Source organism: Simochromis diagramma, unplaced genomic scaffold (assembly GCF_900408965.1).
Source record: "Simochromis diagramma unplaced genomic scaffold, fSimDia1.1 OVJJ01000321.1, whole genome shotgun sequence".
NCBI classification, from domain to species: domain Eukaryota; kingdom Metazoa; phylum Chordata; class Actinopteri; order Cichliformes; family Cichlidae; genus Simochromis; species Simochromis diagramma.
The window spans coordinates 3,592,588-3,616,162 of NW_024386772.1; the positions used below are offsets into that span (position 1 = coordinate 3,592,588).

Genomic DNA, 23,575 nt, shown 5'->3' on the forward strand with positions numbered 1-23,575 from the left:
TAAAACCAGAATCAGACCTGTTGTAAATTATTTTGCTATACGACATTTGTTTAAATCAATAAAAATCTATTAGCTTTATGTATTAGTATGAACAGTTTCATTCACACCAACTAAATGCATTCCTATAGACTAAAAACAGCCCAGCTTATTAGCCATCAAGTATGTAAATATTATAGAGTAAAATGTGTAGTGTTCACGTCTTCATGGTAACTGGACAAAATCTTCTATAGATTTCTGTTTTAAAATAACTCCAAAAGTGCAAAAGGGAGGAATTCCATCCTAACCTACTGAGCAAAGCTGCAGTACGTCACCTTCAGTGTAGGTAAATTGTCCCTTTGTCTATAGTTAAATGTACATGTGAGATAACCCTTCACTTATACTTTAAAGTAAATATAATTATGCAGCGATACTATTCACCCTCAGCTGTGTTTTACTACTTTGAAATCCAGATAGAAGAACGTGCCGCTTTCCCTCAATGTGATAGCTGTTTCAAACTTTGGTAGTCAAAGTGTTTCTACTACTGCTGTCTCCTCAGGCTGAGTGCTGTGATGATCACATCCACTGCTGTCCAGAGGGCACAGTCTGTAATAAAGCCTTATCTGGCTGTATTAATACCACCCTGACCATCCCCTGGGTGAAAAGAACCCCTGCTGATCAGCCCAAAGTCTCTAAAGTAAGCGTCGTCACATGTTAGTTGTTTTCTGTCACAAAGTCAGATTAAATAATCGTGGTGGATTAAAAGAAGTAATACTGTCCTCTTTCCCACCTTCTGACCACTCAGTCCTTCAGGATGATCAAGACATACGAGAGTCAGGAAGACGACAACATCTGCCCCGACCTGTCACGATGCCCTGCTGAGTATTCCTGTCTGAAGGGTTTGACGAAGTTTGGCTGCTGTCCTCTAACTCAGGTAAGCTAACCACCACAAATAAGACGTGCTTCACATACTTAAGTAGCACTGAGTGGAAAAACAAAGTGAGTGATGACACTAATCTTTTATTTGTGGTTCATTCCTGTGAAGGAATCTTGAATCTAGGAGGGGATTTCCATACATACACACCGATCAACCACATGATTAAAACTCGTTATTCTAATATTGTGCAGCCAAAAGAGCTCTGATCAGAAGGGGTACTCACTCAGGGTCTCTGAAAGTTTTCACTACCAGGAAATTGGTGGCAGAGTTAGTCTGCAAATTTTTGGGTGACTGGTACATATCAGATTAACTTGCATATGATTACTAAGTACATGGCAACAAGATGGTTGTCTATTCACTTCACCTGTCAGTAGCTTTGATGTTTTGGATAACAGGTTCACGTATTTTGTCCCCTTGTCATATTTAGTTATTGTCATATTCATTTCCAGCATCATCTCACTTCCTTTAAAGCTCCCTGGTTGTTACTGTACGTTGGGTACGGCATGTTTCACTTCTGTTTTGCATCTTGAATCACACCACTATAACAAAGGTCGGTGCTGAACAACATAGTACAGTTTGGTAAAACTACACCTCCTTTCTCTTTGCTTTTCAAAAGAGTCACTCTAAATAAATCTTAACTTTTTTTTTGCAAACTGCATTTAAGCTGTTAACAACTCCACCTGCTGTTACAGAACATCCATTAGGAAAGCTATGGATATTTCCCTTACCCACCCCACAGGCTCTCGTGGGAAAAAGTAAAAAGATGTCTTTATGTCACTGGGTTACAGTAGGAAGTCGAATCTATTTAAACAACATGCACTTTAGAAGACTTTTGTTTATCATCTTGAGTCTTCTGTTTAAAGGGAAAGCTCTAACAGAAATTGGCTCAGATCTACAAATCCTTTTGTTATGTATGACCAATACTTCAGTATCTTTCACCAGCACCAACGCAACAATTATTTATGTCTCGTCTCATTGTTTTTTTTCTGCTTGTATTTTATTTTAATTTCAGTTTAGGGCTTTATCTTTTTTAATTTCCAGATTTATAGCTAACGGTCTTTCAACTGATAAACAGCAAAGTCCCTAACCATTTAATCGACGCCATGAAAAAGACACTTCCACAGGATAGAGCTTACTTCCTCTCAAAAGAGGATCTTTCTTTGATGCTTTGTTTGCATAGTTGGTTGACCCACTAAGCTTCTACACTTTACCGAGGACATTCAGTGTCTTGGAATAGATTTTTGCTCTTGTTACAAGTTTAATGTAAACTTACCTGCCACTTAATTAGCTACACCTTCTAGCTTGGTCAAGCCCCTCATTTCAAAAAGCCAAACCTCCATGGCGCATAACGTGCTTGTTGTATAATTGCAGTCTCCTCATATAACAAGCACCTTTAGTTACTAACTAAATATCTTTTTGCATCTTGAACTTTGCAAAGAGATGTTTCTCAGAGATTCTGGTACATTGACATGATAACATCAGATTCAGATCCATGATGTGAACCTCCTCTTCCACCATATTCAAAAAGTGTTCTGTTGGACCCAGATTTATGACTGTGGAGATCTTTTGAGTGCATTGACCTCATTGTCATGTCAAGAAACTACGTTGAGCTGGTCTGAGCTTTGTGGTGTGGTGCATTAACCGGCTAGAGGCAGCCATCAGGAGTTAGGTATACTGCAGCCATACGAGGATGGACACGGTCAGCAGCACACAGGCTGTGGCATTTAAAAGATATTCAGTTAGTACTAAATGCACCACCAAAACATCCTCCAAACATCACACCACCACCACCTTGAACCATTAATATATTAGTAGGATGGCAGCTGAAAAAGTGTCCATAATAAACTGGCTGGAGATTGTAAAAGCGGTCTCTGCTTGCACTAAAACAGCAGCTGGTCGTTTGTTGCTCTTTATTTAACACTGAACCTTTTTTCCTCTTTGAAATCTTTCATTTACTGCATGAATAGATAAACGGTTCCAATGCTTTTGTTTAATTCATAATTCTTGATTTCCTCACTGCTATCAGGGAATCTCCTGCCCCGATGGCAAACACTGCTGCCCTGAGGGCCACGACTGCAGCTCAGACAGCCGAGGCTGCATCAAAAAAGGTTCAACTTCCCCGCCAAAGTATCATAATTCAGTCGTATCACTATTCCTTTTCCTGTTTTGAGTTTTGATGTTCATGTGATATTGTTGCAGAGCTCGTGGTTACAGTTCTATGCAGCGATGGCATTTCAGAGTGCCCAGATGGTACCACCTGCTGTGAAACAAATGAAGGGAAATGGGCATGCTGTCCACTATCAAAGGTACAAAATGCTACTCCATACCATGAGTGAGATCATGAACGACAAAAAAGTCAAATTATGGATTTGCATGTCCTGCATTGACGTCCAGTTATCGTGACTTAATGGTGTTTTATTATTTTCCATGTGAACAGGCCGTGTGCTGCGCTGACAAGATACACTGCTGCTCTGAAGGGACCACATGTGATGTCGAGCATTCCAAATGCATTGACTCTTCTACCAAGAAAGAGATGCCAATGTGGGCAAAGCTCCCTGCCAGAGTGAGAGCAGCTTGGGAAAACCAGAAAGGTCAGAAATTTTTCATTGACTGTTTTTCTGTGAACGTTAAGCTTAGTTCCTTGTTCTCACTAAGTATTTGAAAGTGTGTGTGTGTGTGTGTGTGTGTGTGTGTGTGTGTGTGTTTATCTTGATCTTTGTGTTTTTCTGTTCCCAGAAGAAGTGCCAGTTGAAGCAGTGAATAACACAGGAACAGAAAACGCCCCCAAAGTCACCACAGCCAATCTGCTTCCTCCATCTGGTAAGACAGTAAATGTGTCATCAGTTGCTAAGGCAGCTGCAGGTGAGACTATCCCCATGAAACAAATAATGTAGAACAATGAGACTGGAAAAAAATGCACATGATTTATCACAAGACACATAAAGGTGATTCCATCTCAAGTTTCAACATCTTAAAATGACTGCTGAGAATTTTTAGCTTCGTATGTCAAATGCTTTCCAAGATATTATTTTTTAAAAGTTGGTCCACTGACTCACTTTTGGGCCATTTTTTTGGCATTGTCGGTTTTTAGGTGTGCCAGTGCGTGCATGATTAATGGTTCAGGTAAATCTTTTTTTCTCTTACCAGTTTCATTATTTCCTGGTAATGACAAGACAAATCTGGCACTGATAGGCAGGTCTATTCAGCTATAATTAAATGTTGCAACACCCCGTCTTCAATGAATGTTTTTGATTGGTGGTAGTTTTTCCCTTACCAAGCCTGCTAACTATTACAACATATTTATAATGCTTGTTCAGAAACATCACTGTAACTCATGAAAAACATGTCAAAATATTACAGTGCAGGCAGCCCAGTTTGAACTTTTACAACAACAACAACAACAATCTTTATTTATAGAGCACATTTAAAAGCCTTGGGCATACCAAAGTGCTTTACATAAAAAAAAATAAAAGGTTCAAACATTGATAACGGATAAAATAAAAGTAATGAGTTATGTTCATAGATAAAAGCTACCAATAAGAATGACTACAGCACATGGGTAAAAGCAAGATAAAAGCTGTACCACCATAATAAAAGACACCAATAGAAAGATAGGAGGGAATTAATACAAGAGGTCAATAGGTCACAGCAAACAAACAAACAAACAAACAAACCAGCAATTAAAAGGTGGAAAAGGCAAGTTTAAAAAGATATGTTTTAAGCTGTGATTTAAAAGAATGAGTAGAATCAGATGCCCGGATGCCAATCGGGAGATTGTTCCACAGCACAGGTGCGACAAGAGCAAACGATCGATCACCTCTAGTCTTGATTTTAATATGATATTGAAGGTAAAAGGGGGAGCCGCTGGAACTTCAGACCCACTCTTTTTTTTTTTTTTCTTTTTGTGTCCCGTTTGGATCTTTAGCCATCAGAATTGTTGTCTTAAGGCCAAGAAAGATGCCAAGCGGATTTATTTTACCAAGTGGATCATCATGGCCTTGCCATATTGGTCCATTTGATTGACCTTTATTATAATTATGAATTTATTTTATTTTCAGTTGCTACAAACGGGACAGACATGACTGGGGGATAGGACAGGGAGAAAGAATGAAAGAAAGAGAGGGAGAGAAAGAAAACCAAAGGGGAGAAGAGACGGTGAGAAGGGGGGGAAGAAAGAAAACAAAAAAAAAAAAAAAAAAACTCCTGGGTCACCTGTATGGAGAAAAAAAACAGAAGAGAAAGCAAACAACAAAGAGCAACATAATAAAAAAAACAGCACCATCACAATAAACTAGCTAGCAGTAGATATCAGTAGATACTAAATAATAAACGATATTGTGCCGCACGCAAGATAGACAGCGCACAATGTGCTTTGAGGCAGCAGCCAAGAAAGCTGTAGTCCGTGTCTGTGAATACCCGTGTGTACACCTGTGTGCATACCTGTGTGGATCAGCATGCTTGCATTCCAAAGGTTTCTCCATGTAACGATCTGCTAGAGGGTGTGGGGGGGCCACAGCCCCGTCCTCCAGGGTATGAAGCAGGTATGGAGGAGATCAAAACTCCAGACATCCAGAGGCCCCCAGAACACAAGAGACCAAGGAAGACCAACAGAGGGGCAGCCGGCTGTCCCGTAGAGCGAGGAAGTCCCAGATGAGGCTCATCAGAGCCACCGAGCAAACAGGGGGGTTGCAGTGACGCGCCCGTACCCGCCACAGCCTGTGCTGAGTGACCGACCCAGGCAACCGGGCACCCCACTCCGAATGGCCGAGCGAGCCCCCTCAGCCCCGTAACGCCGCCAAGGAGTGAGCCGTGTGTACCCGGCCCATCCCAGCAAAGACCCCACGCACGATACCTGAGGATCCGCACTGTAGGGAAGTGTGTGGGTGGGAGATAGCCCATTGGACTTCAGACCCACTCTGAAATCAGTGGAAGCATTTTGGTGGGACAAGCCGGAATGCTAAGAACAAATAACGCACAGATACAGATACCTGCTAAGTAACATCCGAATAGAACTTTACACTTTTTGGATGTGCTGTTACTACAAAATAACCACACAGAAAGCCACATTTTTTATTTTTATGTGTCAATTCTTGTGTGTATTAAAAAAACAAAAACAACTTTGTATGGCAAGTATGGTCAAGAGGTCCAGTTCTGTGAATCAACAGTTTAGCAGTCCTGTCTGCATTCACCAGTCACTCAAATCAGCCACAGCCTAACTTTAAGTTTCAATAAACAATAAATAATCTAAACTCTTACCAGAAGAGCTGAAGCTGTTATAGCTGCAAATGGTGGGCCGACATCATATTAAACCCTTTGGGTTAAGAACAGGATGTCACTGAAGTTCATATGCGTGTGAAGAGAGATGAGTGAATACTTTTGGCAATATACATCATTGGTTCTGCTGTTAGTCCAATATGCATTTTCAATTCAAATATATATTTTTAATGTGATGATTTTTGTTGCAATGTCATGGAACAAAAAAACACTGAGGCTGAGGGGCAGAAACCTGAAGCACCACACGGTTTGTTTGACAGATCAAACTTGACAGTCAACCTTTTAAAGTACTTGGAAAAAGAAGACGTTTTGTTTTTAAAGAATGGCTTTTGTAGCGTGACATCTAAATTGTTCCAGTATGTGTGACTGTATTGGTAAATACTTCCTCATATAACACAGACTGCTCCAAACTGACTCTGATTTGGCTACAAGAGAAAGGAATAGTGGTGAATGCAGCTGTCTTAATATAACAGTGCTTTTGCCTGCATTACTTCTGCCCAAAACAGCTCTGTTCCTCCTCAGTTCCTGCCAACTATAAATGAGTTATATCTTTATTTAGACAGGAATTAGTTATCTTTCCTCCATGAGCCAATCAAATGTGTTTTGTGCAGCGAGCACAGCAGGACACACATCTCTGATTAGCTTTAACTATGGTGCATCCTCTTCATTCTCATATTTCCAACATTTGGTCTGAATTCAATGTCATCATTACATCTCTATCATGGTACAACACAAATGACCGTATTGGAGTCATTTGGACAGTTGCCCCTTGTGACTTAAAGCAGGCTTCTTTAGACCAAGGCAGTTATTCAATTCAGTTAAAGTTTTAGTACAGTTTTATTTATATAGCACCGATTCAAAACATAAGTCCAAACTCCAGTTATCAGACAATCCCCTGTGAGGAGCAGAAGATCCACCTGAACCAGCTCGAACTATAAGCTTTATTAAAATAAATGTTTTAACAGTAAACACGGTGTCTGCCCCCTCAATCCAAACTGGGAGCCGGAATTTGCTGGCTCCCAGTCTACTTTGAAAAACCCTACGTACCACAAGTAAACCTGCAGTCCGAAAGTGAAATGCACTATTGGGATAATATGGTGTTATGAGGTGTGGATAACATATGACAGGCCCTGATCATTCAGGACTTTGTATTTCAGGAGAAACATTTTATATTTAATTTGCAGTCGTGTAATTGTTTTAGTCTTTTATTTAAATACAATTAAAATGTTTGCAGTTTTGAGTTTATGAATTCTTAGTCACAGAATGGATGTCTTTACTGACAGGTATTTAAGTAAAACAAAAATATTTAAAGATGTGTCCCTGGTCTGTGGTAAATTATACTAGTTTTTATGTTATATGCATTTTTTACTGTCATAACTCAGAAATAATATTTAATTGATTGGGGCGTCTTCATTTTCTTTAATTTTGTTCGTGTTCAAACTCACTGACAACTGACATTGCTCCATAACACTGCGAGTGGTCAAAGAGTGCACCGGGTAATTTTAGTAATTATAACATGGAACTGTTATTGTCGTCAATTCCAAATTTGACAAAATCTCATGATTATCTCGCTGGTTGTTCTTATCACTTATCAAATGGTTCATGAGGATGATTATTACATTCAGTCAGTGGAAATGAGGGCTCACAACGATGGCAGTCATGAAACATTAGTGGATTTATTTTTTTCTCAATGTCTTTTCTCCAGCAAACGATGTTCCATGTGACGATACATCAGCCTGTCCTGATGGCACCACCTGCTGTAAAACCCAAGAAGGTGGCTGGGCCTGCTGTCCAATGCCAGAGGTACAGTATTACCATCTACACATCCATTTTCTTAAATGCTTGTCAATTTCAGGGTTGGCGAGGAGAGGGGAGGGCAGGATGAACATATATTACACAGCTCTGTCTGCCATTTATTGAGACATTTCTGTTTAAATGTATAATTACTTGCAGTTTAAGGTCATTTTGGTATATCGATGGTGTTCTGTTTGCCCTAATTCCAGGCTGTTTGTTGTGAAGACTTCATACACTGTTGTCCAAAGGGGAAGAAATGTAACTTGGAGGCTCAAACCTGTGAAGACGGCGTGATCTCTGTGCCCTGGGCCAAGAAGGTTCCTGCAATCATAAAGCAGAAGGTAGAGGTGAAGGATGTTCCATGTGACGATACATCAGCCTGTCCTGATGGCACCACCTGCTGTAAAACCCAGGAAGGTGGCTGGGCCTGCTGTCCAATGCCAGAGGTACAGTGTTACCATCTATACATCCATTTTCTTAAACACTTGTCCACTTCATGGATGAGGGAATGGCCTGAACCTATCCTGGGTCTCATGGGGTGGGATAAGGGGCAGATTACACCTTGGATAGGTCTCCTGTCTATTGCAGGGCTAACACATACCACACAGCCTCGTCTCACATGTGTTTCCAAGTTCCTATTTATATATGTAACTACTTGTAGTTTAAGGTGTTTTTTTTATCCTGTAATTTCATTTCCAGGCTGTTTGTTGTGAAGACTTCATACACTGTTGTCCCAAAGGGAAGAAATGTAACTTGGAGGCTCAAACCTGTGAAGGCGGCCTGATCTCTGTGCCCTGGGCCAAGAAGGTTCCTGCAATCATAAAGCAGAAGGTAGAGGTGAAGGATGTTCCATGTGACGATACATCAGCCTGTCCTGATGGCACCACCTGCTGTAAAACCCAGGAAGGTGGCTGGGCCTGCTGTCCAATGCCAGAGGTACAGTATTACCATCTATACATCCATTTTCTTAAATGCTTGTCAATTTCAGGGTTGGCGGGGAGAGGGGAGGGCAGGATGAACACATATTACACAGCTCTGTCTGCCATTTATTTAGACATTTCTGTTTAAATGTATAATTACTTGCAGTTTAAGGTCATTTTAGTATATTGATGGTATTCTGTTCGCCCTAATTCCAGGCTGTTTGTTGTGAAGACTTCATACACTGTTGTCCCAAAGGGAAGAAATGTAACTTGGAGGCTCAAACCTGTGAAGGCGGCCTAATCTCTGTACCCTGGGCCAAGAAGGTCCCTGCAATCATAAAGCAGAAGGTAGAGGTGAAGGATGTTCCATGTGACGATACATCAGCCTGTCCTGATGGCACCACCTGCTGTAAAACCCAAGAAGGTGGCTGGGCCTGCTGTCCAATGCCAGAGGTACAGTATTACCATTTATCCATCCATTTTCTTAAACACTTGTCCACTTCATGGATGAGGGAATGGCCTGAACCTATCCTGGCTCTCATGGGGTGGGATAAGGGGCAGATTACACCTTGGATAGGTCTCCTGTCTATTGCAGGGCTAACACATACCACACAGCCTCGTCTCACATGTGTTTCCAAGTTCCTATTTATATATGTAACTACTTGTAGTTTAAGGTGTTTTTTTTATCCTGTAATTTCATTTCCAGGCTGTTTGTTGTGAAGACTTCATACACTGTTGTCCCAAAGGGAAGAAATGTAACTTGGAGGCTCAAACCTGTGAAGACGGCCTGATCTCTGTGCCCTGGGCCAAGAAGGTTCCCTGCAATCATAAAGCAGAAGGTAGAGGTGAAGGATGTTCCATGTGACGATACATCAGCCTGTCCTGATGGCACCACCTGCTGTAAAACCCAGGAAGGTGGCTGGGCCTGCTGTCCAATGCCAGAGGTACAGTGTTACCATTTATCCATCCATTTTCTTAACTGGCTTTCTTTGTCAGGCTTGGAGGGGCGAGGACAGGGCAGGGCACAAGTAAACATCAAAGCCTTGCCTGATATTTATTTAACAGTTTCTGTTTAACATTTCAGGTGTTTTTAGTATATTGACACCTTTCTGTCTGTGCTGTCATTTTGTTTCCAGGCTGTTTGTTGTGACGACTTCATACACTGTTGTCCCAAAGGGAAGAAATGTAACTTGGAGGCTCAAACCTGTGAAGACGGCCTGATGTCTGTGCCCTGGGCCAAGAAGCTTCCTGCAATCATAAAGCAGAAGGTAGAGGTGAAGGATGTTCCATGTGACGATACATCAGCCTGTCCTGATGGCACCACCTGCTGTAAAACCCAAGAAGGTGGCTGGGCCTGCTGTCCATTGCCAGAGGTACAGTGTTACCATCTATTAATTTGTCTTGATGCATGCCTAATCATGCAGGTACCGTCAAGTGGTCTTAAATGTACACCCTGTTGATGTATCTTCGGTACACTATACAGACTTGGTGTAGATTCCCCGGGCATAGCCTGTGGCATGAAGTCCGGTCAACAGTATTGCCTTGTTGTAACTGCTTCAGACAATCTATCACCCTCGTAATGGGAAGGGGGCTAAGGAAAGCTCCAGCCAATCCAGGAGAGAAGGACAACTGGTTGCCTAAGCGAAAATCCTTAGTGATCCATTATGTGTCAGGAGGATCGTAACAGTTGAAACAAATTTTTTCTAAACGCCGCGTCTCTGTGGCTTTAAAACCCCAAAACACGGTGGACCAAAAATTGGCCCACCCCAAGGATCAGGTCCCCCGACACAAACAGAATAATTTAGTGTACACTGTTAGGTGACAGGAGGATTGTCATGATTTATACCATGGGGGAACCCAAACAACCTATGGCGAAACCGATGGCACAACACAGAAGAGCTAACTCGTCAGGCCAGGACTCCGCAGTCTATTTAAAACTACAGGTCAATGGGCACTCTTTCAGTGATGAGGATGTACACATCCTGGACAGTGAGGAACACTCGTTTAAGCGGGGATTCAAGGAGGCTATTTGGGTGAAAAGGGAAAGACCATCTCTGAATCGAGGGGGAGGTCTAAGGGTACATCTTTCACCATCGTACAATGCTGTGATTACAGCCTTCCCCAACTCTCTGTGACTGGAGTGGTTGTTAATCAATAGTCATGACAATTTGCATAGTAACGATCAAGGAACTGACCTCACAGCCCATTGTTCATTCAGTGGGCTAGTTTCAGACATTGTGCAAATGTACTGTTTATAAGGTTGGGGAAACCTGCAGTCAGCTGAGACCGAAGAAGTCACTTGGATGAGTGATGAAATGTTTCTCCCACTGAAAACGCTACGTCCAGATGAGCAGAATCAAACTTCTGGGGCATCTATTAATTCATTTCCCTAACTGCTTTACTTTGTCAGGCTTGAAGGGTAAAAGGCAGAGGAGGCGAGGACAGGGCATAAGCATACACCACAGCCTCGTCTGATATTTTTTTAACAGTTTCTCTTTAGCATTTCAGGTGTTTTTAGTATATTGACACCTTTCTGTCTGTGCTGTGATTTCATTTCCAGGCTGTTTGTTGTGAAGACTTCATACACTGTTGTCCAAAGGGGAAGAAATGTAACTTGGAGGCTCAAACCTGTGAAGACGGCGTGATCTCTGTGCCCTGGGCCAAGAAGGTTCCTGCAATCATAAAGCAGAAGGTAGAGGTGAAGGATGTTCCATGTGACGATACATCAGCCTGTCCTGATGGCACCACCTGCTGTAAAACCCAGGAAGGTGGCTGGGCCTGCTGTCCAATGCCAGAGGTACAGTATTATCATTTATCCATCCATTTTTTTAAATGCTTTTCAATTTGGAGGAGAGAGGGGAGTGCAGTGCGAACACACACTACTGAGTCTCGTCTGCCATTTATTTAGACATTTCTGCTTAAATGTATAATTACTTGCAGTTTAAGGTCATTTTGGTATATCGATGGTGTTCTGTTTGCCCTAATTCCAGGCTGTTTGTTGTGAAGACTTCATACACTGTTGTCCCAAAGGGAAGAAATGTAACTTGGAGGCTCAAACCTGTGAAGGCGGCCTGATCTCTGTGCCCTGGGCCAAGAAGGTTCCTGCAATCATAAAGCAGAAGGTAGAGGTGAAGGATGTTCCATGTGACGATACATCAGCCTGTCCTGATGGCACCACCTGCTGTAAAACCCAAGAAGGTGGCTGGGCCTGCTGTCCAATGCCAGAGGTACAGTATTACCATCTATACATCCATATTCTTAAACACTTGTCCACTTCATGGATGAGGGAATGGCTTGAACCTATCCTGGCTCTCATGAGGTGGGATAAGGGGCAGATTACACCTTGGATAGGTCTCCTGTCTATTGCAGGGCTAACACATACCACACAGCCTCGTCTCACATGTGTTTCCAAGTTCCTATTTATATATGTAACTACTTGTAGTTTAAGGTGTTTTTTTATCCTGTAATTTCATTTCCAGGCTGTTTGTTGTGACGACTTCATACACTGTTGTCCCAAAGGGAAGAAATGTAACTTGAAGGCTCAAACCTGTGAAGGCGGCCTGATCTCTGTGCCCTGGGCCAAGAAGGTCCCTGCAATCATAAAGCAGAAGGTAGAGGTGAAGGATGTTCCATGTGACGATACATCAGCCTGTCCTGATGGCACCACCTGCTGTAAAACCCAGGAAGGTGGCTGGGCCTGCTGTCCATTGCCAGAGGTACAGTATTACCATTTATCCATCCATTTTTTTAAATGCTTTTCAATTTGGAGGAGAGAGGGGAGTGCAGTGCGAACACACACTACTGAGTCTCGTCTGCCATTTATTTAGACATTTCTGCTTAAATGTATAATTACTTGCAGTTTAAGGTGTTTTAAATATATTGATGGTGTTCTGTTTGCCCTAATTCCAGGCTGTTTGTTGTGAAGACTTCATACACTGTTGTCCCAAAGGGAAGAAATGTAACTTGGAGGCTCAAACCTGTGAAGGCGGCCTGATGTCTGTGCCCTGGGCCAAGAAGCTTCCTGCAATCATAAAGCAGAAGGCAGAGGAGAAGAAAGTTCCTTGTGATCACACAGCAGCCTGTCCTGATGGCACCACCTGCTGTAAAACCCAAGAAGGTCGCTGGGCCTGCTGTCCATTGCCAGAGGTTAGCATTGGACTGAAATCGGTTTTTAGACCACATTTCTCAAAAGTACTTTATTAACACACACAGAATGTCAAATTTACACCAAACAGAAAACTGTTGGTAACCTAAAGTTCCGTCACTCTGGATGGCTGCATGCAGCTATCAACAGGAACCTGTTAGTTAAAGGAGCTTAAACTGCTGTACGTGCTGTATGTCCTGCATCTTTTACAAAAACTGGAGACCACTTGAGTATCATATTGATGAGGTAAAAGTTGACTTACAGTGACAAAGCTACCAATACATGCCTAAGCATGTTGCTGGCTAAGTTACAGCTAGTAAAGCGAGTATTCTTTACACCACCACGGTGACGCAGTGGTTTCGTGGTTGATGATGGAGTGATGTAGATAAAGTGTACAGAAAATAAAGAGTCTGTGGTTAAAAATGTGACTTGTTAAGAGTGTAAAATTACTCTGAGGTCAGTAAGACTGGACAAGTGCGTTGTAACGGTGAGTGTGTTACATGATTTACTGCTGCACCCACTTTACTTAAAAACAAAAGAAAGTTCTGTGACTGCACTAACCCTTGTCTTTGCTAGCCTCTGCACAGACACAGTTTGTTTGTGTAGTGCGTGACAAAAAATAAAAGCAGGTTGTTGTATTTCTAGAAATATCAAATAATATCTTTAATCTACATTGCATTTAACCCGTTTTATTTTTGTCAACATTGCTCTGCCAAGCATTGTCAGGCTTCTGTTTGTATTTGAACTTGACTATCTGTGACTGACTGCACTTTTGTCTTTTTGCATAAAAGGCGGTCTGCTGTGACGATCACAAACACTGCTGCCCGAACGGCACCACCTGTGACCCGACCGCCGTGTCTTGCAATGGCCCATCAGGCTCAACTCCCATGCTACAGAAGGTACCTGCGTTCACTACTGAAGCACCTACTACTGTGCAGCCTACAACCGAGAGTCCAACAACAAGCGCTAAATCGGAGGAGGAGGACAAAGAAGAAGAAGGCATGATTAACTGTGATGCCCACACCAGCTGCCCTCAGTCGACCACCTGCTGCTACATGAAGAATTTTAAAAAGTGGGGCTGCTGTCCGCTGCCTGAGGTGAGCTCTGCTTTTTCACAGCATCACTGACCTCCAGTGTCTCCTCCATCTGTTATTAAACATCAATATGCAGCAGCCCAGCGCATATTTGTCGCAGTTTAATTTTATAATGACAGGAGGACATACAGAAAGTGTCAATAAGGTCTTGTTCTCGTCCATCTTTTCTAAAATGGTTGCTTCTATTGGCAGTCATTGGAAGAGTCAACATTAACGTCACTATTACTTTGCATCCTAACAATGCTTACACGTATGTGTCACATCTATGAGTCATACTTCCACTCCTGATATAAACGGCGGTTTTGGGAGAGAATGCAAATTTGTAATTTTTTTCACACAACACAATTGAGGTAGTTGATGTTTATTATGATTACCAGCCAGTCCACAAACACCAATCAAACATATTGCTTGAATAAGTTGTGCAGTACAGCACAGTTTCATTTGCAAAGCTGTTGTCATTTAATCCTCCAATATGTAAAGAAATGCTTCACTAACTCTACACTAACACACTGTCAGTTATTACACACCTTGGGCCGTCAGTAACATTTCCCAGGTTTTGAAAAAAAGCTTATTTTTACACCACAGTGGTTTTGTTGATGTCTTTTGTGTAGCTGAAGATTATTTGTCCTTCTACAATACAAGAAAGAGAAAAATCCAGTACAAGAAAATAAGATAGTTTAGATCATTTTAAAAGCCAACCTCTTTTAGGACCTGGCAAGATTCAAAACATCCTGAAGAAGTTGCAAGAGATCTTAAAAGAGGATTAGATGGTTTATTTTAGACCATGTGGTGTGAGGTATGTGTGTGAGTGTGTGTGTGGAGGGCGGGGGAACCACACAGATCACCAAGCAGTTTTTAGGCCGGCTGAGTTTTTTCATTCCTAAAACTTCCTTTGAAGCTTATGAAAGAAAAACCTGCCGCCCACACTGCAGTCACGGGAGATGTTAACTGAATGTCACCTGTTCATCAAGCCCCAAAAAAGCACAACTAGACATCATCTTTAGCCCTAATTTGCATGGTGATATCCTGTTTTTCTGTTTCACATCTTTTCTCATATTCCTGTTGAGAACTGGCGACTTTAGCAGCTTACAGGCCACAGTCACTCAAATGAACTCGAATGAACTTTATTTTGGTTGCCACTCTGAATTTATAATAGTCATTTATAAACTGATGTGTCTTTAAGTTTCTAGAATAGAATTTCAGCATCTTCTTCAGACTCTCTATAACCTTTATATATACACCAATGAAAAAAGAAGTGAAACAGCAGAATTGATGAAGTGAAAGCCACTGCTCATGTTTTCACTTCTCCCCAGGCGGTGTGCTGTGAGGATGGGAGTCACTGCTGTCCTCACCAGTATAAATGTGACAATAGCCGCACATCGTGCATAAAAGGGGAAGTGGTGATTCCATGGTACACCAAGATTCCAGCCATTACCAGCGACGAGGCCGAGCTCTACTCTGTCCAGTGCGAAGGTGCAAGCCAGTGTCCTGAACAAACCAGCTGCTGCAAGCTGTTCACAGGCGAGTGGGGCTGCTGTCCACTCAAAAATGTGAGTGCATGAAAATATCATATACTCTGGTAGCCGTCTCATCAGGTCAGGCTTTGCCTATGCAAACTGGGGACTATAATTTGCACCAACTATGTGTCTGCAGGCTGTTTGCTGTCCGGATAAGGAGCACTGTTGCCCGCAGGGTTACACCTGTGACATCTTATCCAGATCCTGCCAGAAGCTCATCATGATGCAGCTGGAGAGAGTCCCACTGACACCGGTGTATCTACTTGAGCCTCAACCCCAGCTCAGCCCAACAAAGCACAAAGACATCACGTGCGATGAACAGACCAATTGCGGGCATGATGAAACTTGCTGCAGGACTTCTGCCACTTCCTGGGGCTGCTGTCCATCTTCTAACGTATGATTTACAGAAACTAGTCCTGCTTCCTTCCTCCTGCTTTATGTTAACTGTCAGGGAGAGCTGAGAACTGTCAGTAAGCCAAGGGCTCCAAAATTTTTCATATGCTTACCTCAGAAAAGGGAGGCTGCACCTCTTGACTGCCTTCAGGCTCACTGCTATTTTGAGATCACTCCTGGAAAGTCCAGTTTTAGGTCAGCAGATGAAAGTAATTTTATTTTACAGCCAAAGTAGTATTTCCTCATTTTGTACTATATACAGTAATTCCCTAGATTTCAGTTCCATCCTTCAGTGAAATTATAACCCTTTACACAGTTAGGTTAACTTTTACCAGACTGCAAACTCAACCATTTTACCCTCTAATTAGTTTGTAAACATATATTCACTGCTTGAGATTCAACATGAGCTCCATTGTAAACAGATTAGTAGGTTAAACCACTGTTAACATGAATAGGTTTTAAACTAATATGTTGTATAAATATGTAGGCCTCTAAACAGAGCCATAAGGAGAACTTTGCTACTTAAAAAAAATTAGTGGTATTACTGTTGTGTTTTCATGTAATACTAAAAGGCAAATCTGTACTTACATTGCAGCATCTTTTTAAAAAAATGCCTTATAAAGCATCACAACGTCTGAATTGTGAGGTTTTGTGCCAATAAAAAGCGAGCGTGTATGAGTTAAGTAAACCATTCAGTTTTTTTACAGACTTTCCTCCCTCTGTCCTCCCTCTAGGCGGTGTGCTGCAGCAACATGAAGCACTGCTGCCCGACCGGGTACACCTGTACGGAAGAAAACTCCTGCATCCAGAACTCCAAGCTTTACTGGCCCAACTGGCACGTGTTCCTCGCCAACAAAAAAAGAGCCCTAATTGTGTGAAAACACCACCTCTAAACTGTTACTAGTTTTAGTTTTTGCATATAACGCACTAATGGAGAAAGAATTCTACGTTAATTTCAAAATGCTTTGTTTTTAAATGACACTTTGAAAACGATTTGCACCTCAGTTGCTAAGATGTTTGCAATCTTGAAGTTGAACATTTTGGTCTGAATGCACCTAATTATATAGATGACCGTGTGACTAATGTATTTAAGGAGTTATCTTTGTTATTCCAAGCACACTCAGTTTGTCACTTGAAACTCTACTCCATCCACAATAGAAGACAATCGAAACACTCCACTTGTCAGTCATCTGTTTCTTTAAGACTTGCTGCAGCTGCCTTCTGTTGAAAAGGTTATTTCTTTATCAATAATAGTCAATCAGTCAAAACCTGATTCAATATCTTTCATCATTCTGAACATTCAGTCTGATCATTTAATGATTTTGTGGTGTAATTACTCATTAAATCTTGGGTTCATAATTTTGTGCATTGGATTAGTAATCTGTGTTAATGAGGCAAAGGTGAAGAAATTCATGCTTGGGTGATCTTACCCTGTCAAAGTGTCACATTATCCATTAAATCAATAAAAAAGAAGTGACATTATTAAAAGTTGTCCAGTCACTTATTGTGGTTCATTAGAAAGGGCTGTGAAAAAAGAAAATGCAGTTTATGAATGCTGTTATATTTAGTTTTATATTTATTTTACAGTGCCAATGTCTGAAATAAATAACATTATAATATATATTTTTGTTCTTTGGTATAAGTAGAAATAATTGTTCTCCTTTGTCACATTTCAAAAAGGCCATGCAAATGATAAAAAGAAAACAGGTGTTACAATAAGGAAGTCCACTACAATTTCACGTAAAAGATTACCTGGCCTGTTTTCCCTTATCCTTACTTCCGGCACAGAATTTCACTTTTTAGGCTGACGTCGTACTGCTGGAGAGTTTACTTTTATTTTTTTTTATTTTTGAAACCGTGATTTCAGCTTTTATGTGGGCTCGTGCTGCCTCCTGTCTACCTGCAGTAAAAATTACAGCTTAAGTGGAAATCCAAACATCCGCTCCTACGTTTCAAAATAATAGTCTAACCCGGAGAAGTACGTTTCTTGATTAAATATCAAAACTGATTTTTTAAAGAGCTAAAACAACAAATAAAAATAAAATATTTAAAAACAAATGATAAAATACGACACTTCAAATGAACTGTGAAATTATTTATTACATTAATCGAAAGCTTAAAGTTACATGTTGGCAGTAATGGTGTGTTTTATACATTGTATAAATATATAGAAGGACGTTAAAATGGGATTTGGCAGGTGGGGTAATTAATGAAAAGTAAGTCACAGAATTATTTCGTTTGTGAGGTCCAGTAGATTTTCCTTTGAGTGCAGAATGTGATCAGCTGATCTGCTCCTCCGGTTCTCAGTGCAAGATATAATTAAAAGTTTCATTTCCAACGGGGTCCCTTTAGCTCATTTAGCTCATCCTTTTATGCATTTATGTATTTCCGATATTAAGTTAAACGTTTATTTAAGCCTTTATTTTGAAGACATGCGAGCCCAGTTTCCGGCAATTGACTCCGTTTACTTGACTTGCCTGCGTTTTGACGTATGAATCATCCTTCCTCCTAAGATGGCGTTGCACCTGTTCCGTCTGTGTTGATTCTACTTGTTTTCGGCTCGGCATTAGAAAATAAACGATCTTCCAAGCGTCGACATTAAAGCGGACACGGTTCCGAAGCGAGGTCGGCTGTTCAAAGATGTCCACAGACGAGCTGTCAGCCTCGGATAGCGAGGCTGTGCTAGCCGGAGCAGGGGAGCGGTGGGCTCCGGTGGGCGCTGTGGCTAGCCCCGAGGATGAGAGCGGGAGCTGCGGCAGCGGCAGCGGCGCTCATTCGAGGCAGAGATGCTCGACGTCGGCCAGCGAGGAGGAAATGACCTCCCGGCTGAGGAGGCTCGAGGAGGAGCAGGACTTACTAAACTCCTCTCTCCTCGCACTCACCTCTCACTTCGCTCAGGTCCAGTTCAGACTGAAGCAGATCGTTCACGCACAGAGCGAGGAGAAGGAGAGGATGCTGGCAGACCTGGAGGAGTTCGCCTTCAGGGGATGCCCGCATGTGGTGGGCTGCAGGGCTCAGGACACCAAGCAGCTGGAGAACTCGGTGAGGACTCTGATTTTATACTTCCTCCAGACAGTGCGCAGACGAGAAGTGTCATAATTTTAAAATAAATATTTCCTTGTGTTGCTCTGTAATTGATTCCTATTACTCACATTCACTCCATATATTAGGATTGCTGTATATTATTGGTATTTTGTACCAAAAGGTTGAAAAGCTGTTTCTGTGTCAGCATTAAAATTGGATAAACATTGCATACCTGTACTAATTGGTTTCGTTTTCCAGCCTCCTCCTTTTCTGTCTTTTCTGATGGGTAAATGCTCATAGCGCTATTAAACTGCCCAACATGCGCACATTTACTCTCTAGCAGCCAGTTATTCTGATTAAAGTGTCTTTATTGCATCACAGGATTGGCTGCTGCGCCCACCTGTGTGTTCCTGCAGAACTCTCATCTCTCATGGAAAAACAATGTCTCCTTTTGTCTTTTGTCACAGGCGTGTGAGTCACAGCAGCGCAGGCTCAATAAAAATGCCTCGAGCAGATCTCAATCTGTTTAATAAAGGCTTGTGTTTGCACAGGGAAATTGAAACCACCTGCTTTGTTCCTTTTCTTCTTCTTCTTTTTAACCCCTCTTCGGCAACAGCCTTGTGTCCTCGTTAGCTGCTGTGTGTGTGACTATAGATTTTCCTCATGTGTTTGACCTAAAAGCCCTTTTTCTTTGTCTCCCCTGTTGCATGCTTTGCTTGCAGGGCGATCTGGTGAGTATGAAGCGATACCTGATGTCTCGTTGAGAGTTTGGTTTGTGTAAAAGTCCTGTTCAGTGTTTGTCAGACCTTGAAGTGGCCCAAATATTCTGTTTTTTTTTGTGTGTTTTCATCTTAACTGGAAAATGCTGGGAACAAAATTTCCGTTTGTTGATGCTGGCAAAGCGTCCACACTGGTGTCTGTTTGTTACATGCTGTTTCAGTGTTGTGATGCTCACACTGTCAGCTCCTCCTGTCTGTAAAATCTAGAGTGACTGTTTGTGTTTTTCTCCTGTCAGAGTGAGAGGGAGAAGAGGGAACGTCTGGAAGCACAGAGGGAAAAACAGAAGGATCTCATTTTCCAGCTGAAGACGCAGCTGGATGATCTTGAGCGCTTTGCCTACCAGGAGGGAAGCTACGACTCGCTGCCGCAGTCCGTCGTCATGGAGAGACAGAAGGTGGGTTTGTGTCAATGCAAACATCACAGCACTTAAATGCTGTTTACAGGTTTTCAATCCCTGTTTCTCTTTTAATCTTTACAACCACCAAAGTGCAAATAAAAACTTCAGGCTCTTCCACCGTCTGAAGTGTCTTCGAGTACTTTCATAAACATTACATTATACTGAGCAATATAATGTGATGTTTGCGTGTTTCAGCTCAGGTGGAACAAGTCAAATATCTGACCTCAGCGTGCCCCAGGTTTTGTAAGGATAAGCTGTTTCTCTCATACCTATTAATACTTATTAAAAAGTACAGAGGTTATCCTGTAATCACAAAGCTGTACAAGTAGTTATATTTATATTTGAGTTATTTTTGTGCCATTTCTTTGTTAGCATATCTGAAGGTTATAACAGGAAATCAAAGTTGGTTTGATCTGGAAGGGTGAGGAACTTGAGACTAAAGCGAAAGATTTCGCTGTCAGGAAGATGGCTGTTTTATCTAGGGGAGATCACTTTTAGATAACCTGCTCGAGATCACATTATGTTCAGAAGGTTTGTTTTTTTTTAAAATGAGGGGTTTTTTTTAAAGTACAACATTTCCACAGATTCATTTGCGACTATAAGCTCTAAGAGCAAAAGAGTTTCTCAGCTGAGCCAATCCATTATTCATTAGACTTTTGAACTGTGTGTTAGTGATGCCACTGAATGAAGCCATGCAAACATGAGAAAGTCGAAGTGATCTCCATGATGTCATCGGCCAAATTTGGAGCGATTGTGGCTCAAGAGTTGGGAGTTCGCTGGAAGGTTGCCGGTTCGAGCCCTGGCTTAGACAGTCTCAGTCGTTGTGTCCTTGGGCAAGACACTTCACCTGTTGCCTACTGGTGGTGGTCAGAGGGTCCGGTGGCGCCAGTGTCCGGCAGCCTCGCCTCTGTCAGTGCGCCCCAGGGTGGCTGTGGCTACAATGTAGCTGCCATCACCAGTGTGTGGATGGGTGGATGACTGGATGTGTAAAGCGCTTTGGGGTCCTTAGGGAGTAGTAATGCGCTATACAAATACAGGTCATTTATCTGTTGAGTGTGCAAATAAGCAACTTTCAACAGCAACATATTTAAACAGCCATCAAGTTTAAATTTAAGAATGCCCTTAACATTCAAAAGCTTCTACTCCCTCTTGGAGGCAGTGACAATACGTAAAAGGCGTTTAAGCTTCAGCCTGTCTTGTGCTTTCCAGGTCATCATTGACGAGTTGATCAAAAAGTTGGATGTAAACCTGAACGAGGACATCGGGAACTTGTCACCTGAGGAGCTGAGGCAGAGAGTGGACGCTGCCATCGCTCAGATAGTGAACCCAGCCAGAGTCAAAGAGCAGCTGGTGGAGCAGCTCAAAACGCAAATCAGGGATCTGGAGATGTTCATCAACTTCATCCAGGGTACACAGCCTTCTGAGCCGTGGTTTTACTAGCAATGAGATTCATTTTTAATTTCATTCACATGATAACTTTGACATTTTCTTCCACAAGATGAGGTGGGGAACCCTCTTTTGTCAGATGGACGCAGCCAGCAGCCACGCGCAGCAGGGACCAATACCAGATCTCCAGGAGCAAAGAAGAAAGGTCGGACACTCTGTGTGTTTGTTGTATACAGAGATTTCTTAACTGTAGCTTTGATAACACAGGGTACTTTTTTTTTGCTTTGTAGCGTTTGTAAAATAAAGTCTTTAAAATGTGTGCGTTCCTAATATGCGTTTTTCTTGTGGTTCTTCCTGCTGCAGTGGACCCAGAGCAGGCCCAGAAGATGCGAGAGACCGGCCTGCAGCTGATCCAGAAGGCCCTGGCCGTGCTGCAAATCTTCGCTGCCAGCCAATTTGGCTGCGCGACCGGACACGTCCCCCAGAGCATGTGGCCTCAGGATCTGTGCGGGCAGGACTACGGACCCCTGCTGCAGCGTCTGGAGGCAGCTGTGGAGAAGGTGCGAGTTCTGGGATCGCATAGGCACCCATCTGTCGAACACGTGGTCAATTACACCAGCAGCTCCACACTGGGGGCCCGAGACGAGCTGACGACGTCTGTGAGGAAGGAGCTGGCCATTGCTCTGAAAGACTTATTGGCTCACGGCCTCTTTTCACCCTCTCAGACCATGAGCGTAGTGCTGGCACCCATCTCCTGCCTTCTGCCTTACAGACCGGTCTCACAAACCATGCACCCATGGGAACTCTTTGTGAAGTACTACCACTCCAAAAACGGGAAGGCCTTCGTAGAGTCACCGGCCCGCCAGCTCTCTCAGTCCTTCGGCCTGCACGTTGGTAGCGGCCCGGTAACCGTCACGCCTAAGCAGTCTCTGCTGTGGGCCATTCACACTGTGCTGAAGGAGCATGGACGTTACAAGCGAGGACCGGACTCGGAGTTCAAAGCTCTGGTGTGCATGGCTCTGAATGAGCAGCGGCTCGTATCGTGGCTCAACCTGCTGTGCAAGTCGGGCACTCTGATACACCCGCACTATCACTCGTGGAGTTACATGGCGCAGACCGGCTTCGAAGGAGCCCTGCGCATCCTGGGTCGCATCAGCCACCTCAGGTTCAACCTCCCTGTGGATCTGGCTGTTCGGCAGCTGAAGAACATTAAAGATGCTTTCTGAGGATGAGAGTGTTTGTTTTATCAGCTGAACTAAACTGCTCTTACCAAACATTCAGGACCAAAAGCATGACTTTGCTTTAAGTATGTAGCCTTTTAAAGGTTATCTAAGCAGCAACCCTTCTAAAGTTAAGTGCAAGTATGTGATGTCTACACTACATGCATGGGTGATAATGTCGTGTTAGTCTGCATTCCTGCTATATTAAAATATCGAAGACTCAGCTGCTTGTACTGTAAAAATGCCTTATTGTGGAGATGGAGATTACCTCATCTTTAGCCTTCCTGACCTTAGCGACCTGTGCTGCTCATCATACTGTATCATTCCCCTGTCGTACCTGTTAGTGGCCTGAGCTATGCAGCAAACATTGTGTGAGAGTTTTACAGTAATCACTACTGTAATTTCCAGTCTGACAATCCAGGAAGCAAATGAACGAGCGGGAAGTTTGCTCTACCGTGGCCTCTCCATGGTAAACAAGAGCTGTCACGGGTGCTTGTTCTCAGTGAAAAGTGCAGTGGCTTCTGTTTGCGAATGAATAATTCAGCTGGTAAATCATGTGTAGCAAACTGGCTAAACGGCAGCACTTAGGTCAGCCCGTAAAGGAAAACGTGCGATATGGTTTCCTCCGCTGAGGAAAACCCAGATGTGGGTGGTGTTATGTAAGAAATATGCAGCTGTAGCAGATGAAGCTGGTGTCACTTCTGGTGTTTCAGGTTTGA

At 42.6% G+C, this 23,575-nt stretch overlaps 3 protein-coding genes across 6 annotated transcripts in view; 2 read left to right on the forward strand and 1 right to left on the reverse strand.

Moving 5' to 3' along the window:
- Nucleotides 1-6,908, reverse strand: part of rpl3 (ribosomal protein L3) — a 22,163-nt gene extending 15,255 nt beyond the window's left edge. Inside the window, exon 1 of one of the 3 annotated variants that reach the window (XM_040043200.1) lies at nt 6,876-6,908. In XM_040043200.1, the coding sequence (XP_039899134.1) occupies nt 6,876-6,896 (21 nt within the window). In that variant the 5' untranslated portion in view covers nt 6,897-6,908. Of the gene's footprint in view, nt 1-2,001; nt 2,037-4,710; nt 4,716-6,875 lie in introns of those variants that run through there. The other 2 variants (XM_040043202.1, XM_040043210.1) reach the window with 2 other exon arrangements.
- Nucleotides 1-17,531, forward strand: part of grna (granulin a) — an 18,725-nt gene extending 1,194 nt beyond the window's left edge. The window contains 20 exon segments of the mRNA XM_040043140.1: nt 536-673; nt 782-910; nt 2,940-3,021; nt 3,113-3,219; nt 3,351-3,504; nt 3,650-3,733; nt 7,893-7,990; nt 8,191-8,427; nt 8,681-8,917; nt 9,118-9,354; nt 9,608-9,753; nt 9,755-9,845; nt 11,462-11,698; nt 11,892-12,128; nt 12,381-12,617; nt 12,811-13,047; nt 13,837-14,142; nt 15,453-15,689; nt 15,793-16,050; nt 16,784-17,531. Of these exon segments, the coding sequence (XP_039899074.1) occupies nt 536-673; nt 782-910; nt 2,940-3,021; nt 3,113-3,219; nt 3,351-3,504; nt 3,650-3,733; nt 7,893-7,990; nt 8,191-8,427; nt 8,681-8,917; nt 9,118-9,354; nt 9,608-9,753; nt 9,755-9,845; nt 11,462-11,698; nt 11,892-12,128; nt 12,381-12,617; nt 12,811-13,047; nt 13,837-14,142; nt 15,453-15,689; nt 15,793-16,050; nt 16,784-16,927 (3,633 nt within the window). The 3' untranslated portion in view covers nt 16,928-17,531.
- Nucleotides 17,532-18,332: 801 nt separating this feature from the next.
- rundc1 (RUN domain containing 1) lies at nt 18,333-23,079 on the forward strand. Of its 2 annotated transcripts, XM_040043175.1 has the most exons (7): nt 18,333-18,348; nt 18,563-19,091; nt 19,796-19,804; nt 20,089-20,247; nt 21,460-21,658; nt 21,749-21,841; nt 22,000-23,079. In XM_040043175.1, the coding sequence occupies exons 2-7, from the start codon at nt 18,690-18,692 to the stop codon at nt 22,860-22,862; spliced, it is 1,725 nt and encodes a 574-aa protein (XP_039899109.1). In that variant the 5' UTR covers nt 18,333-18,348; nt 18,563-18,689; the 3' UTR covers nt 22,863-23,079. The 2 variants fall into 2 exon arrangements, with proteins under 2 accessions (XP_039899109.1, XP_039899113.1); XM_040043179.1 differs by lacking the exon at nt 19,796-19,804.
- Nucleotides 23,080-23,575: the final 496 nt, after the last annotated feature.

Bases quoted from the DNA above. Each gene is read 5' to 3' on its own strand.
- rundc1 (XM_040043175.1), top strand. From the start codon at position 18,690: ATGTCCACAGACGAGCTGTCAGCCTCGGATAGCGAGGCTGTGCTAGCC. The intron at 20,248-21,459 runs GTGGGTTTGTGT...TGTGCTTTCCAG, and splicing joins TCGTCATGGAGAGACAGAAG to GTCATCATTGACGAGTTGAT. The intron at 21,842-21,999 runs GTCGGACACTCT...TTCCTGCTGCAG, and splicing joins TCCAGGAGCAAAGAAGAAAG to TGGACCCAGAGCAGGCCCAG.